The sequence below is a fragment of the Nerophis ophidion genome, linkage group LG02 (genome assembly GCF_033978795.1).
Source record: "Nerophis ophidion isolate RoL-2023_Sa linkage group LG02, RoL_Noph_v1.0, whole genome shotgun sequence".
NCBI classification, from domain to species: Eukaryota; Metazoa; Chordata; class Actinopteri; order Syngnathiformes; family Syngnathidae; genus Nerophis; species Nerophis ophidion.
In genome coordinates, this window is record NC_084612.1 from 7,764,617 (window position 1) to 7,780,479 (window position 15,863).

At 45.8% G+C, this 15,863-nt stretch overlaps 1 protein-coding gene across 2 annotated transcripts in view; it reads right to left on the bottom strand.

The window, feature by feature from the left end:
- Nucleotides 1-11,781, bottom strand: part of sall1a (spalt-like transcription factor 1a) — a 12,017-nt gene extending 236 nt beyond the window's left edge. The window contains exons 1-3 of one of the 2 annotated variants that reach the window (XM_061877040.1): nt 10,929-11,781; nt 1,959-5,296; nt 1-1,153 (exon numbers count right to left, since the gene is read on the bottom strand). The exon at nt 1-1,153 is cut by the window's left edge and continues 236 nt beyond it. In XM_061877040.1, the coding sequence (XP_061733024.1) occupies nt 713-1,153; nt 1,959-5,296; nt 10,929-11,001 (3,852 nt within the window). In that variant the 5' untranslated portion in view covers nt 11,002-11,781 and the 3' untranslated portion in view covers nt 1-712. Of the gene's footprint in view, nt 1,154-1,958; nt 5,297-9,240; nt 9,394-10,928 lie in introns of those variants that run through there. The other variant, XM_061877048.1, reaches the window with a different exon arrangement.
- Between the last annotated feature and the right edge of the window lie 4,082 nt (nt 11,782-15,863).

Consider the following 15,863-nt stretch of genomic DNA (forward strand, 5'->3'; position numbering starts at 1 on the left):
ACCCACCCACCCACCGGCCGCTGGACTCCTCTTCGTCTTTGCGTGATATATATGTACATCTTCTTTTTGTGGTTTGCCGGAGGGCTTGAAACGCAACGATGCCGGGACTTTAGCAGCACTGTGGAAACCCGGCGGAGAAGAAAAAAAAAAACAAACAAAGAAGAAATTCCGAGGGAGGGTTTGGTGGGAAGGGAGTTGGGGGGGCGGGTTGGGTTAAGGAAGTAAACAACAACAACAACAACGAAAAAAGTACAACGAAAAAGTATCAAGAAACACTAAATGGTCCGTTTTTGTCGTTTTTAAATAAAATGTAAGCGGGTGGAGGGGAAGTGAACACACCATCTAGGAGAAGATCAGTGTACAGTATTTACAGCATCTTACAATGCACCACATAGAGGACATCATAGGGTTATAGCTACTACAGGACAAGGAAATAACTTAATGCCTAGTTCATAGTACTACAGGTCTTTAGAAGAAGAAGCACACACACACACACGCGGTACCCATCCTGTCTTTTTCTCTTTTTGTTTTGTTTTTCTACGACTGTTAATGCTTCCACTGCGTCTCGAGCACGGTTATAGTCACTAATAAATAAGCTCCTGGAAACTATAACATGTACATTGTACAAAAAACAAAAAAAGAAGCCACTCGTCTTCAAAAAACAAAGCAAAAAAAAAAAAAAAAAAAAAAAAACTACGTTTTTGTCGTCGTCTTAATTGGTGACGATCTCTTTATTGTCCTCCATGAAGCGCGTGAACCTGAAGTGGGCGCCGTTCTCAGTGTTGGCCATCTTCTCCATGCCCGCCAAGGCGGCGTTGGGCTCGGCGCTGTGCAGTTTGTCCAGGCTGCCCGTGAGGCCGCCGATGGGGGAGCTGCCCCCGTTGCCCATGCCGCCCGACAAGGGCGGCAGGCCCCCGTTCTGGATCACCGAGATCTCGTTGGTCTTCATGGCCAGGCCGCTGGAGAAGGCGGCGGCGTACTGGTTCCAGAAATTGGCCGGGTCGCCGCTCCCCAACCGGGAGGACATGTCCTTTTGGAAGATCTCCGGGAACTTGATGGGGTTGGTGCCCAGGAAGGCTATGGGACCGTCCACGGAGAGCCTGCGGCCGCGTCTGGCTGGGACGCTGTTCCACATGTGCGTGCCCATGTGGACCTAACACAGAGCAGGAATGCAAATTAGTTTACAAACTCCAGAGCTGCACATGACATGATGCAATGGAAAAAAATAATAACAACGCCGGGCCGCAAATTAAAATAGCTTCACACCCTGCATGGAGTGGCGCGGTTAGCTGCGTGTGGCGTAAACATCTCATTTTGGGAAGAGCGCTATGCGCCGTTTCATCCGATCGCTAATATGCTCGTCTCACGTTGGACTTGAGGGTTTTGTGTAAAATTATAATGTCCACTTTCCTTTTTAGAGCCTCTTGCAAACAGAAAACCCTGCAAAATAGCTGCACCAGAGCCCCAGTCGTTCCTGCGCAGACTTTCCGGCATTTTCCCTTACACACAGGGCATGTCTCTCCTCCATAAATACAACTCTGGTACTACCTCGAGGTAAATTCTAGGGTTGAATTTCTGTGACGGTTTTGTTATCACTGAACTGCTACATTAAAAAGAAACGTGGAAATTGCAAGCTTTTACCGGCAGCGTGATAGGCGCTTTAGTTTTTATCGCACTGGGTCAAAACTGATGGCAGTTAAAGATGTCTTAAAGATGTAAGGGTCCCCAGATTCCCATCAAACACCGAGTCACATTTTGACCCCATTACTCTTTTTTTTGTGTCACTATTTGACCAACACTTTACACGTTACACCAGACGCTAGCTAATTATCCGACACAGAAACGGTGCAGAGTCGTGGCAATACACACATTCTCTACCTGTGAGAGATCTCTGCCTGAACGAGGTTAAGATGTTTGGCAATTAAAAAGAAACATTACAGTGATCCTTTGGCGCATACCTTGAGGTTTCCTTTGGTGGTGAAAGCACGGCCACAGATGCTGCAGGCGAAGGGCTTCTCGCCGGTGTGCGTCCGCTCGTGGATCTGCAGGGCGCTGGATGAGGAGAAGCACTTGCCGCATGTGTTGCAAAAGTGCTGCTTGGGCGTCCGGCGGGGTGCGGCGGACGACAGCACCGGGGATGTGGAGGCGGACGACGTGACCAGGTTGTCTTTACTCTCCGGGTGGAAGCTGTGCAGGAAGCCGTTGACCTCCGGCTTGCCGAGAGAGCCCACAGACAGGAGGGAGGGCGTGGGGCTGGAGGACAGGCTAGTGTTGGAGGGTTCAAAGAGCTGTGAGGGCAGGTCTCGCATTTGATGGGTGAGCATGTGCTGCTTGAGGTTGCCCTTGGTAGAGAATCCCCTGTTACAGGCCGTGCAAATGAATGGTCTCTCTTTGGTATGGCTTCGATAGTGAATGTCCAAGGCACTCTGACACGCAAAGGTCTTCCCGCATATGTCACAGGATGTGTTCTTGGTGATGCTACGTTCGCGAAAGGGGAAAATCATGCCCAAGGGGTCCTTTGAGGGATTAACGGAGGTCAGGTCGAGGGCTCCGATGTTGGAGGGGTGGGGATGTAAGACGCTGCTGTGCTCCAGTGCCCTCTGATGCCTTTCTTCCAGGCTGGGAGATTTGCGAAGCTGCGGCTGCATGCTTGTCGGGGACGGCGCCTGCATGGAGGAGGTAGATTCTGACACAGCTGGACTCCCAGCACTTTGGCTTTCAACATCCCCTCCAAGCGAGGAGGAGTCATTGGTGAGACAATCCCCCTCCGCTAAGCTGTTAGCCTTGATTTGGCCGACTCGCAGCTCCTCCATGTCGTTGTTGTGGACATCATCTTGTCCTTCCTGCATGTCCAGGGCAGCTGGGGAATTACACAGGCTGTCGTGATAGATATCTGCCGACTTGGGTGTGTCGGGCACGCTGCTATCCGGGCCCTCCTCCATCCCTTCCATGTTGTCGTCAGAAAAGTTATCTAGATCGTCAAAGTTTCTCTCGTCAAATGAGCCGGTGTCAGAGACCATGGATTCTGGGTAATTGTCTGGCAGGGGGTTGTTAGGGATCTGCCCGCCCATGTGCATGCGGATATGCTGCTGCAGGACCACAGCATTTGTGAACTTCTTTTGACATATGGGACACGAGTGCTGGACTCGCAGAGGTGGCATGGCCCTGTGGACGCTGTAGTGGGTCTTTAGGTTTCCCTTGGTGGTAAAGGCTCTGCCACAAATTTTGCATTTAAAGGGCCTCTCCCCTGTGTGAGTGCGATAGTGCATCTTCAGCGCACTCTGACAGCTCAGCACTCGATGGCAGATGACGCATTCGTTTGGGTCTGTCGCCTTCCTGTCTATATTCTCCACAAGCTGCTGCAGCTTGGAGGTCTCCGACCCCTGGAGGGGATCCAGAATGCCTCCGAAGGGAAACTTTGCCTTGAACTCAGACATCAGGGGCATGAGCGGGTTAGTCATCATAGGTGGGCTGTTGGACGTTGTGTACTCGGTGGTGCTCTCCGGGGCCGAGCTCAAACTCGTCACAAAGCCCAAAGAATGGCTGCCTTCTTCAGTTTTCCCATTTGAGGTAGGCAGAGTAGCACCTTCACCCTCTTCGGACGCTTCGTTATTTTTAGCTTGAGGCTCAGAAGTACCCGAGTCACTTTTTGTAGCAGGAACCGGATGGTTAGTTATGGCTGTTGAGTGATCTTCTTTTTTGATGAAATGTGGCAGGCTGGGCATGGTGGGTGGCAGCAGCATGCCAACAGAGGACGTCAGAGTGGGCAAAACAGGTTTGCTATCAAGCCAGCTGGAGACCGGCTTTTCGGGAGGCATAGACATGCCGTAGGGAATGCCGGTGCTGGTCGGGATATTGTCCAAATGCTCCGGAACGGGGTAGGGGTTCATCTGGATGTGTGGGAATTTTTCTTTATGACGTTGGAAGTGCACCTTCAGGTTACCGCGTGTGGAGAAGCGATTTCCGCAGATGTTACACTTGTACGGCCTCTCCCCGGTGTGCGAGCGCAGGTGGATCTGCAGGGCACTGTCGCTGCCAAACACCTTGCCGCAAAACCTGCACTTGTGCTTGAAGAAGGCTTCTTCCGAACTGCTCTTATTTTCAAATGACGTGACGTTGGGCGGCTTGCTTTTCCTCTGCTGCGCCAGAGCTGCTAAAGAGTTCAGGTCCTCCACAGTGGTGCCGACGCTTGGCACCGAGCTGGAGAACATGGGGTTTCCGGGCGGGGGCTGAGGTAGAAGGGGATTCATCGCCGAGCTTAACAAGCTACCAATTGCGAAAGCTGGCGTGGATGACTTTGCTAGAGTGGAGTTAGTCATGTGACTGGGCCTCTTCTCAGGGGGCTGGCCATTGCCTGTTGATGGCCCCAGGGTGCTAATACTCTGAGATGTCTCACTGCTGCTCTGGTTGGACTGAGGTAGCTGTGCTGCAGCTGCAAGCTGCTTTAGGCTGCTAATACTGGCCGACTGACTAGCCAGGTTCTGTGCTAGGCCTGCGGCTGCAGCCAGCTGTTGGGAGAGATGGGAGCTGAGAGTGGCCAGCGGGCTGGCAGTGGGCGCCATTGTGCCTGGAGCCGAGGCCGGGGGCATCTGCATTTCTGGGGATTGGGAGGCCAGGCGCAATATTTGATGACGGATCTGCTCTATGAGCTGTAGCTGGTGGATCTGCTGCTGCTGCAGGGCTAGGAGCTGCTCCATGAGGGCCGGCACTGCCACCCTAGGTCCCCCAGAGGTGCGTGCCTCCTGGGAAAACTGAGCCACGGCCACCTTGGTGCTCTGCAGGTTTTCAATGATGACATTACTGTTGATCATGGAGAAGTTCCCCAGCTCGGCCAAGTTCTTGAGCTGAGGGAGAGGGGCAGAAATTGCTGATGTACCGACTGCAGGACCAGAGGTGGCCCTACAAGTGAGGCCGCTCATTGTGTTGATGGGGCTGCCGCTCTCCGTCGGGCTGCTTTCCTCTTCGTGACCGCTGCTCATTCCGGAAACATCCACATCCATGGACTCCTCTTTTTCTAGAGCACTGGGCTCCAAAAGGTCGCCGCACTCCGTTTGATCAGTGTTGTTAGCGTTGTCATTCATCTGGTCATCAGGATTATGTGGCGGAGACCCCGGCGAGAACGTTCCGGCGGGTGAGGCCGGATTCTCATTGACGATCAGGACTAACTGATTTTTAGTGCAATTCTTCTGGTGCTCCTCCAGTTCGAACAGTTCAAAGAACTCGGCGCAACATCTGCTGCAGACGTGGGCGTCGGACTCCTTGCAGTGGGGGTCCTCGGAGCAAAGTTCTGTGTCCCCTGCAAGAAATAAAAAAGAGGAAACAGAGGATTAGTGATGAGGCAGCTTTATCTCCTAAAATTCCATTGTTGCTAATCTTAACTTAATCAGTTTTACACTTATCCCCTTGATGTGTTCACAAAAAAAAAAAAAAAAAAAAGGCAAGGATCGAAAGGCAACAATAAGCCGAGAGATGGCCCGATTCGGTGCCTCCGAAACAGATAAGAGGGGAAACAAAATCAATAAAAACTACTCAAATATCACTTAAAAAGTGATCTTTGAAGATGTACATCAGCCCAAGCAGAGCTCATCTTTTTCTCCAGATAATCCATCAAAATATAGAAGGGCCGCTTGTGTGTCAGGGCCCTCTAATGAAATTTCATAGAAGGCCATTGATTTCCTTTACGGTCAAAGTCTGCCTGTCCACTCGGGTGCAGATCAAGCATTTGAAGGACTTATTAGACTTTCAATTTGCTGTCAACTTTGCTCATTTTCAGCCACGGTCGTGTCGGACGGCGGCGCCTAAACTCATTTGTTCCCACTCGGATGAGAGACCGGTTGGCCGCGCCTTGCACATAACAAGGAAAACAGAACAACACGCTAATGATATTAAAATTGTCCAGGAGAGGTTGGGGGAGGAGGAGGTGATTGAATTACGTTGACCGGTAAAAATGTTGAGAAATCACGAGACGTCCGTGCGTGTGTCACATGAATGATTAAGTCTGAAGGGTCTGGAACATAGGTGCCAAACCTAAGACCTGGGGGCCTGATCTGGCGCGTCCTATCATTTAATGTGGCCCGCTAGTACTTTTAACTGTTCTGGACAATAAGAACAATTTTAAAGGTCCGAAAAGGAGCAGGAAGAAGCACAAGCATATATAAATTATCTCGCAATAAAACCATGAGGCCAATTCACATTTATATCAGGGCCCTATTTTTCAACATATTTTTGTTTGAGCGGTGAAATATAATTCTTTAACTAACTAAAATGATCGGATTATTTATGTATAAGCGCAGATTAATCGCACAATTTATTTTGACTGCTTTACTTCAGTAATCAGGTCAACACATAGGTTAAAGATAAATGTGGTGCATTCAAGTAACACATTGTTTTTTTTTTCGAATCCTGTAAATCCTGGGTCGTTTTAAGAGTTAATTTAAATTTTGCACCCAAGTAAATTACTGTGATTAATCGAAATGCAAAAGTGTGATTCATTTGATTTAAAAATGTTATTGTTTGACTCCCATGAATTGATTTACGTGCCCCCCGACCTAAACAAGTTATAAAAGTTATTCGGGTGTTACCATTTAGTGGTCAATTGTACGGAATATGTACTCAACTGTGCAATCTACTAATAAAAGTTTCAATCAATCAATCAAACCATTTAGTGGTCAATTGTACGGAATATGTACTGTACTGTGCAATCCAATAATACATGTTTCAATCAATGAATAAGAAAAAAAAAACAGCAGTGATTATGTGAAAATTACCTTTAAATATTAAGTCAAGAAGACTGAATTGATTAACGTGGACCCCGACTTTAACAAGTTGTAAAACTAATTCGGGTGTTACCATTTAGTGGTCAATCGTACGGAATATGTACTGTACTGTGCAATCTACTAATACAAGTTTCAATCAATGAATAACAAAAAAAAACCCAGCAGTGATTATGTGAAAATTACCTTTAAATATTAAGTCAAGAAGACTGAATTGATTAACGTGGACCCCGACTTAAACAAGTTGTAAAACTAATTCGGGTGTTACCATTTAGTGGTCAATTGTACGGAATATATACTGTACTGTGCAATCTACTAACAAAAGTATCAATCAATCAATCAAAAAGAACATGGGCCCCCGAGCTACACGTTGGACACCCGTGTTTTTATATTGTTTCAACAGTTCTGAGCGTGGCCTTATCGGTAAAAACCTGTTTGACAGCGCTGGACTAACGGGTCAGAAAACAGGACAAACGTGAGTATACTAACAAAAAAAATGCAAGGAGCACCTTTCAGATGGTAAATTTGTTGCATTTTAATAAACAGGACAAAACAAAGATCCTCCCTTGAGGCGATGCAGACTTTCCTCCATTCTGCTTGCTCTTTTGTCCCTGGCAAATCTCTCTGTTTAACATACAAGTCGATTTACAAATTGCATTTTTCTATGAATCCCTTTCATTGTGACTGCCCCCCCCCCCCCCCACAAGCCACCCCCCTACCCCACTTCAACTCTCTTTGCCCCGTTCTCAACACTTTCATCCGGGCCAAGAATTCACTTGCAAATGAAACCCTTGCAGAAGTGCAGCCCTGCCCCACGGTGAGAGACAGGATGCCCCCCCATTGTTCACGCAGCATGGGAGCGGCGGGGATGGGGGGAACCGCGGGTGGAACGGTCGGCCCGACTCTGCGCTCCGTGACCCGGGCCCGAGCTCGTCCCGGGGCCGCCCCATCCTGCCCCCTCCCCCTCACTTCACTTCCAAAGCAGATTCCGTTTAATTCAAGGATTATCTTCCCCTTCAGTGTTTCTCTGCACCGAGACATCAGACAGCAGCAAAGTTGCCATGACAGTATCCCCCCACCCACCCACCTTTTTCCCCCCCAACGCTCCCACTCGGCAACTATGCAAACACATGATAACTTTTCACGCTAAATCTCTCACATTGTAGAGGAAGACACAGACACACAGACTAGCGCGAGTTAATTTTTGGGAGAAAAGCACAACAATGTGTGAGGATTAAATCACTAATAAGTAACCGGAACGGGGTGAGAAATTTCAAGACGATGCAGAAAAATAAGAAATGTCTCTGTAAAAGGCGTGGAAGCTGTAGTGTGTTATAAGAAAAAGAAATCATTGTTTTGTTTTTTAATTGAAGTCATTTCAATGTTTAATTTACACCTTGACGATGCCAATATTCAATTATAATATGCATTCCAAATCATTTTAAACATATTTAAAAGTAAGCATATCAATAATTTAAAATACTCCATTAAAATGCGGAATTAAAAGACGTGTGTGTTTTAAATGGCATAAAATATGTACATTTAACACTTTAACAACAGTTCGAGGTGCCATGTTTTTTTTTCTCAGTATCTACAATATAGGAACTGTTCATAAGATTAATCAAAAATATATACACTTTTTTTTTTGTTTAAAAGACCCCTGGGCAACCAACTTTTCCTCATAGTGTCTTTACAGAAAAGAAAACAAAATGTATTGCAAAACAGAAATTATGAACAATTTCTTATTTAAAATGTTGCTTATTTTTTCATTTTATTTTATTTCTAACGATGTTTCATTTTAACCACACTCCGAGACACCCATCTTTTCCTCATAGTGTCTTTAAAGAAAAAAAAAAAACTAAATGTATTGCAAAACAGAGAATCTGCATTGAGGAAAATAGAAGAATGTCTTGGTTAAAATGTTTTTTTATTTTATTTTATTTCTAACAAGGGTACATTTTTAACAACACTCCGAGACACCCAACTTTTCTCCTTGTGTATTTAACGGAAAAAGAAATAGAGCAAAAGCCTGGAATTTATATAAGAATATCACAAGTAAAAAGTAAAATGTTGCTTTCTTTTTATTTTATTTTATATTTTATTACTACTAGAATCCAGGCACAAACGTTTTACAAAAAAGCAGAATGAAACATGAACATACTTAAAACTTTACGTTATGATTATGAATATTATTCCCCCCCTTCCTGTAAAAGTGTGTGCACACAATGAACTTCATTTAAACAAATGGAAGCTTCTCGGCGGCAAGAACGGAGGAATAGCACAGATGCTAGCATTAGGCTTAATTCCTAAAATAGCAGGGATTAAGTGAAGAATTAAAATTAAGATCAAGCCATGCAAGCTGCAGTATGAGGACGGCGTGGTGGAGGAAAAACCAGAAGAAGATGCAAAAGATGGACTAAAGTGAGTGTTAGTTGGGGGAAAAAAGAGAAGATTTTGAAGGTCCTACATTGTGATTTTTGTAGGGAGACGTCCACAAAACTTCCCACACCACCAAAAAAAAGGGGGTCCGGTCAAAACCATCTGGGTCCAGCCGGGACGACACTAAGCGAGCTGTGGTTCTCTGACATCCATGCTTCAATCTTACAAGGGAGGTGGGGGCTGCACGCCCAGCAAATGACAAACACTCTCTGTTTGCACCAAAAAAGAAAAAAAAAAAAAAAAAACAGTGTGGGGGGCTGCCCTTGCCAATTTCCACCCCGAGGGGGGCCCACTCTGATAGGGCCTAAATATTGATAAGGGCCTCAACTCGTTCATTCACTTCATACGAGGGATAAAAAACAAGTGTCAAGGCCTCGCTCGGGCCGCATGCAGGGCTGACCGGGCGGGTCAATGGCGAGCACAAGTGGATCTCACTGGGCCCTGAACCCTGGTCAGCCCCCCCACACGCTCATGGGAGGGGGCCACTGGCAAAGGTTAAAACAGCTCGACACAATCATCACACCCACGGACACACACACACACACACACACAACTTTTAACTGCTTTTACTCCCCAAATTCCCCTAAAAAACAGCATTTAAAAAAAAATCACATTTATTTTAACTTCTTTATAAATACTTGAATTAGCCTTATAGTGACGTATATTTTTTTATGTATAACTTTACGCCGAATTGACCATCCTTACAAGGATACAAAACCATTTAGGTTGCAGTTAAAATCTCAATTGTTCATTATTGTGCATTTTAAGTAAATCTAAACAGATCCATAATAAACTAAATGTTACATATTATTTTTGATGGGCATTTTTTCTTGCATTGTATTAATGTATTCACTTTGTTTCAATTTACATTAACTTTATAGGTTGAATGATGAGACAAATAATTTAAAAAAAGTTAGGTCGGTTAATAATAATAATAATAATAATACAAATAATAACAATAATAGTAATAATAGAAGAAGTCGGTCAACATTTGCTTTAGTGACCTGCTTGTTACACAACTCCCATCACCTTTAACCCACTTCAAACTCCACTTTTATTGACATTTATGTCATGATGCAACGAATAATAACATTCATTTTCCCTAACCTTTGAATCCATTAATTTCGGTACCATGCATTATTTATCATTATCACATTTTATTACTCCTTTCACATTTTTTTTTTTTACCCGGTTTTGTTGAGTCAACCAGAATTTACTTTATGATGTCTGAGCGTGTGTGACTCACTATGAGTAAGACTTTTGCTTTATTTGATGAATAAGAAAAGTATAAACCGGCTTTTGTTCATTTGTCCATTTGTTTAGGATAAAAGTGTGCATAGCACTAATTAATTTGTAGGGAAAAAAAAGGGGGTTTGTTTGGTTTGGAATTTGTTTGTTTGGACTTTTATAGGACGGGCAGGGTGGTCCGGGGCAAATGCGTGTGTTAAAAGTTGGAAAAAGTTTTAGTTTAAGTTGAATAAATGCAATGTGTATTTCATATATTTAAAAAAGGGAGTCTGATGCATTCAGGCAAATGCAAAAAATAGTGGAAAAGTTAATTATTTTGACTATTATTTTGTAAAGATGTTGACGTTATGAATGAAGCCCATTGATAAAGTACACTTTTGAAAATTATTCAAAAATAAAAACGGAATAGTTCATGAAAAATTGAAGTGTTGGTGTGGAGGTGCGAGGAGGGAGCGGGGGGGGACTCACCATTGTGGCCGGCTCCGGGTAGCTGAGGGTCGGACTGGAAGTGTTGCGGCTTGGCTTGTTTCCTCCGCGACATGCTGGCTGGCACATGGGCGAGCGAGGAAGAAGAAGAGGAGGAAGAGGAGGAAGCAAGTAAACCGGGCAAAAAAAAAAAAAAAAAAAAAATGAGTGGGGGGCCCCCTCAAATTTTTACGCACATCGAGCCCATCCAACGCGCATGTGCCACGTTATGATTATCAATAATGCCTGGCGATTAATCATACGGGGAGGGGAGGGGGGGGGGTGATGATGGAGGAGGATGAAGATGGGAGAGGAGGATGAGGAGGAGGGGGGGGGGCTTCTTTGAAAGGCGATTGGCACCTCGCCAGCCCCCCTCCTATTCAAATGAAGCCTCTTTAATCAATTAGCTCCTGATTTGCTTTTGCCGAAGAAGAAGAAGAAGAAGAGATGGAGGAAGAATTAAGGGAGGGGGGCAGGGGGAGGGGGTCCTCTTCTTCTTCAAGCCTCCCGCAGAAAAAAAAGAAAAAGAAAGAAAAATCCTTCCGCGAAGCTTCCCAAACTCTTCGTGTCAAGTCCATATGATGCGTGTGTTTTTTTTTTTTTTGTTAGTTTTTTTTTTTTTTTTTTAAACTTTCTCCTCCTCTTAGCGAGAGCTTGTAGTCCGTGCAAAAAGTGGCAACTTTTCGGTTGTCCTCCTCCGGTTGTGACGCCAAAAAAAAAAAAAAAAAAAAGGACAATAACAAATCCTGCCGCTCGGAGTTCCGTCCTGGTTGGTTTGTTGGTAGGTTTTTTTTTTTTTTTTGGTTTCGTTTTTTTTTTTTCAGACGGGAACGCGTTGCTGCCGCACGCCGCACGCAGCGAATAAACAAACTTTTCCAGAGAGGGCCCAGAGCGGCGGTGGGACAAGCGCTCGGCTCCGCCCACCTGCCGCGTGATTGGCCGGAGAGGTGTTCAGTCACCGGGCTGCGACACGCCTCAGTTACCGCCCAGTTTTGGTCTCTCCCCGCCCACTTTTGCTCTCTCTCTCTCTCCTCCTCTCTCGAAAAAACACTTATTTTTCTTTTACAGCACATAAAAATATTGCTCGTCAACATTTTATTTTATGGAGGTGCTAATATGACAACATTAAATGAAAACAAACATATTTTAATACTTAATTCAATCAATCAATCAATGTTTATTTATATAGCCCTAAATCACAAATGTCTCAAAGGGCTGTACAAACCATTACGACTACGACATCCTCGGAAGAACCCACAAAAGGGCAAGAAAAACTCACACCCAGTGGGCAGGGAGAATTCACATCCAGTGGGACGCCAGTGACAATGCTGACTATGAGAAACCTTGGAGAGGACCTCAGAAGTGGGAACCCCCCCCCTAGGGGACCAAAAGCAATGGATGTCGAGCGGGTCTAACATGATACTGTGAAAGTTCAATCCATAGTGGCTCCAACACAGCCGCGAGAGTTCAGTTCAAAGCGGATCCAAGACAGTGAAGTGAAGTGAATTATATTTATATAGCGCTTTTCTCAAGTGACTCAAAGCGCTTTACAAAGTGAAACCCAATATCTAAGTTACATTTAAACCAGTGTGGGTGGCACTGGGAGCAGGTGGGTAAAGTGACTTGCCCAAGGACACAACGGCAGTGACTAGGATGGCAGAAGCGGGAATCGAACCTGCAACCCTCAAATTGCTGACACGGCCGCTCTACCAACCGAGCTATGCCGCCCCAGCAGCGAGAGTCCCGTCCACAGGAAACCATCTCAAGCGGAGGCGGATCAGCAGCGTAGAGATGTCCTCAACCGATACACAGGCGAGCGGTCCATCCTGGGTCCTGACGAGCGGTCCATCCTGGGTCTCGACTCTGGACAGCCAGTACCTCATCCATGGTCATCGGACCGGACCCTCTCCACAAGGGCGGGGTGGGGGGGGGGGGGGGGGGGGCATAGGAGAAAAAGAAAAGAAGCGGCAGATTAACTAGTCTAAAAAGGAGGTCTATTTAAAGGCTAGAGTATACAGATGAGTTTTAAGGTGAGACTTAAATGCTTCTACTGAGGTAGCATCTCGAACTGTTACCGGGAGGGCATTCCAGAGTACTGGAGCCCGAACGGAAATCGCTCTATAGCCCGCAGACTTTTTTTGGGCTTTGGGAATCACTAATAAGCCGGAGTCCTTTGAACGCAGATTTCTTGCCGGGACATATGGTACAATACAATCGGCAAGATAGGCTGGAGCTAGACCGTGTAGTATTTTATACGTAAGTAGTAAAACCTTAAAGTCACATCTTAAGTCAATCAGTCAATCAATCAATGTTTACTTATACAGCCCTAAATCACTAGTGTCTCAGAGGGCTGCACAAACCACAACACAAACCACTACGACATCCTCGGTAGGCCCACATAAGGGCAAGGAAAACTCACACCCAGTGGGACGTCGGTGACAATGATGACTATGAGAACTTTGGACAGGACGAAAGCAATGGATGTCGAGCGGGTCTAACATGATACTGTGAAAGTTCAATCCATAGTGGATCCAACACAGCCGCGAGAGTCCGGTCCAAAGCGGATCCAACACAGCAGCGAGAGTCCCGTCCACAGCGCAGCCAGCAGGAAACCATCCCAAGCGGAGGCGGATCAGCAGCGCAGAGATGTCCTAAGCTGATACACAGGCAAGCGGTCCATCCTGGGTCCCGACTCTGGACAGGCGGTCCATCCTGGGTCCTGACTCTGGACAGCCATCGGACAAGGAGGAGTGGGACATAGGAGAAAAAGAAAAGAAACGGCAGATCAACTGGTCTAAAAAGGGAGTCTACTTAAAGGCTAGAGCATACAAATGAGTTTTAAGGTGAGCCTTAAATGCTTCTAATGAGGCAGCATTTTTAACTGTTACCGGGAGGGCATTCCAGAGTACTGGAGCCCGAAATAAAAACGCTCTATAGCCCGCAGACTTTTTTTGGGCTTTGGGAATCACTAATAAGCCGGAGTCCTTTGAAGGCAGATTTCTTGCAGGGACATATGGTACAATACAATCTGCAAGATAGGATGGAGCTAGACCGTGTAGTATTTTATACGTAAGTAGTAAAACCTTAAAGTCACATCTTTTAAGTGCACAGGAAGCATAATGTGATCAAAACTTTCTTGTTCTTGTCAAAAGTCTAGCAGCCGCATTTTGTACCAACTGTAATCTTCTAATGCTAAACATGGGGAGACCCGAAAATAGTACGTTGCAGTAATAGAGGCGAGACTTAACAAATGCATGGATAATGATCTCAGCGTCTTTAGTGGACAAAATGGAGCGAATTTTAGCAATATTACGGAGATGAAAGAAGGCCGTTTTAGTAACGCTTTTAATGTGTGACTCAAAGGAGAGAGTTGGTTCGAAGATAATACCCAGATTCTTTACCGTGTCGCCTCGTTTAATTGATTGGTTGTCAAATGTTAGAGTTGTATTATTAAATAGAGGTCGGTGTCTAGCAGGACCGATAATCAGCATTTCCGCTTTTTTGGCGTTGAGTTGCAAAATGTTAGCGGACATCCATTGTTTAATTTCATTAAGACACGCCTCCAGCTGACTACAATCCGGCGTGTTGGTCAGCTTTTGGGGCATGTAGAGTTGGGTGTCATCAGCATTAAAGGCCTACTGAAACCCACTACTACTGACCACACAGTCTGATAGTTTGAATATCAATGATGAAATATTAACATTGCAACACATGCCAATACGGCCGGTTTAGTTTACTAAATTGCGATTTTAAATTTCCCGCTGAGTTTATTGTTGAAAACGTCGCGGAATGATGACGCATGCGAGTGAAGTCACAGACTGTAAGGAAATATTAGCGCTGCACCACTCGCGGCTAAAAGTCGTCAGCTTTAACCGCATATTTACACAGTATTTTGGACATCTGTGTTGCTGAATATTTTGCAGTTTGTTCAATTAATAATGGAGAAGTCAAAGTAGAAAGATGGAGTTGGGAAGCTTTAGCCTTTAGCCACACAAACACACGGTGATTCCTTGTCTAAAATTCCCGCAAGTGAAGCTTTACTATGGATCAGGGCGGTCAAGCGAACATGGATCCCGACCAAATGTCAACCAGCAGTTTTCAGTGAGAACATTGTGGTAATAAGTTTGCTCTTACCGCCGACATCGGGGGAGCTTTCAGCAGCGTGACTTGCTCTCAGAGACTCTGAGTCAACACACGTACCCGTAGCCACACCCCTCCGACTTTATCAATCAATCAATCAATCAATGTTTATTTATATAGCCCCAAATCACAAATGTCTCAAAGGACTGCACAAATCATTACGACTACAACATCCTCGGAAGAACCCACAAAAGGGCAAGGAAAACTCACACCCAGTGGGCAGGGAGAATTCACATCCAGTGGGACGCCAGTGACAATGCTGACTATGAGAAACCTTGGAGAAGACCTCAGATGTGGGCAACCCTCCCCCCTCTAGGGGACCGAAAGCAATGGATGTCGAGCGGGTCTAACATGATACTGTGAAAGTTCAATCCATAGTGGCTCCAAGACAGCAGCGAGAGTCCCGTCCACAGGAAACCATCTCAAGCGGATCAGCAGCGTAGAGATGTCCCCAACCGATACAGGCGAGCGGTCCATCCTGGGTCCCGACGAGCGGTCCATCCTGGGTCTCGACTCTGGACAGCCAGTACTTCATCCATGGTCATCGGACCGGACCCCCTCCACAAGGGAGGGGGGGACATAGGAGAAAGAAAAGAAGCGGCAGATCAACTGGTCTAAAAAGGAGGTCTATTTAAAGGCTAGAGTATACAGATGAGTTTTAAGGTGAGACTTAAATGCTTCTACTGAGGTAGCATCTCGAACTGTTACCGGGAGGGCATTCCAGAGTACTGGAGCCCGAACGGAAAACGCTCTATAGCCCGCAGACTTTTTTTGAGCTCTAGGAATCACTAATAAGCC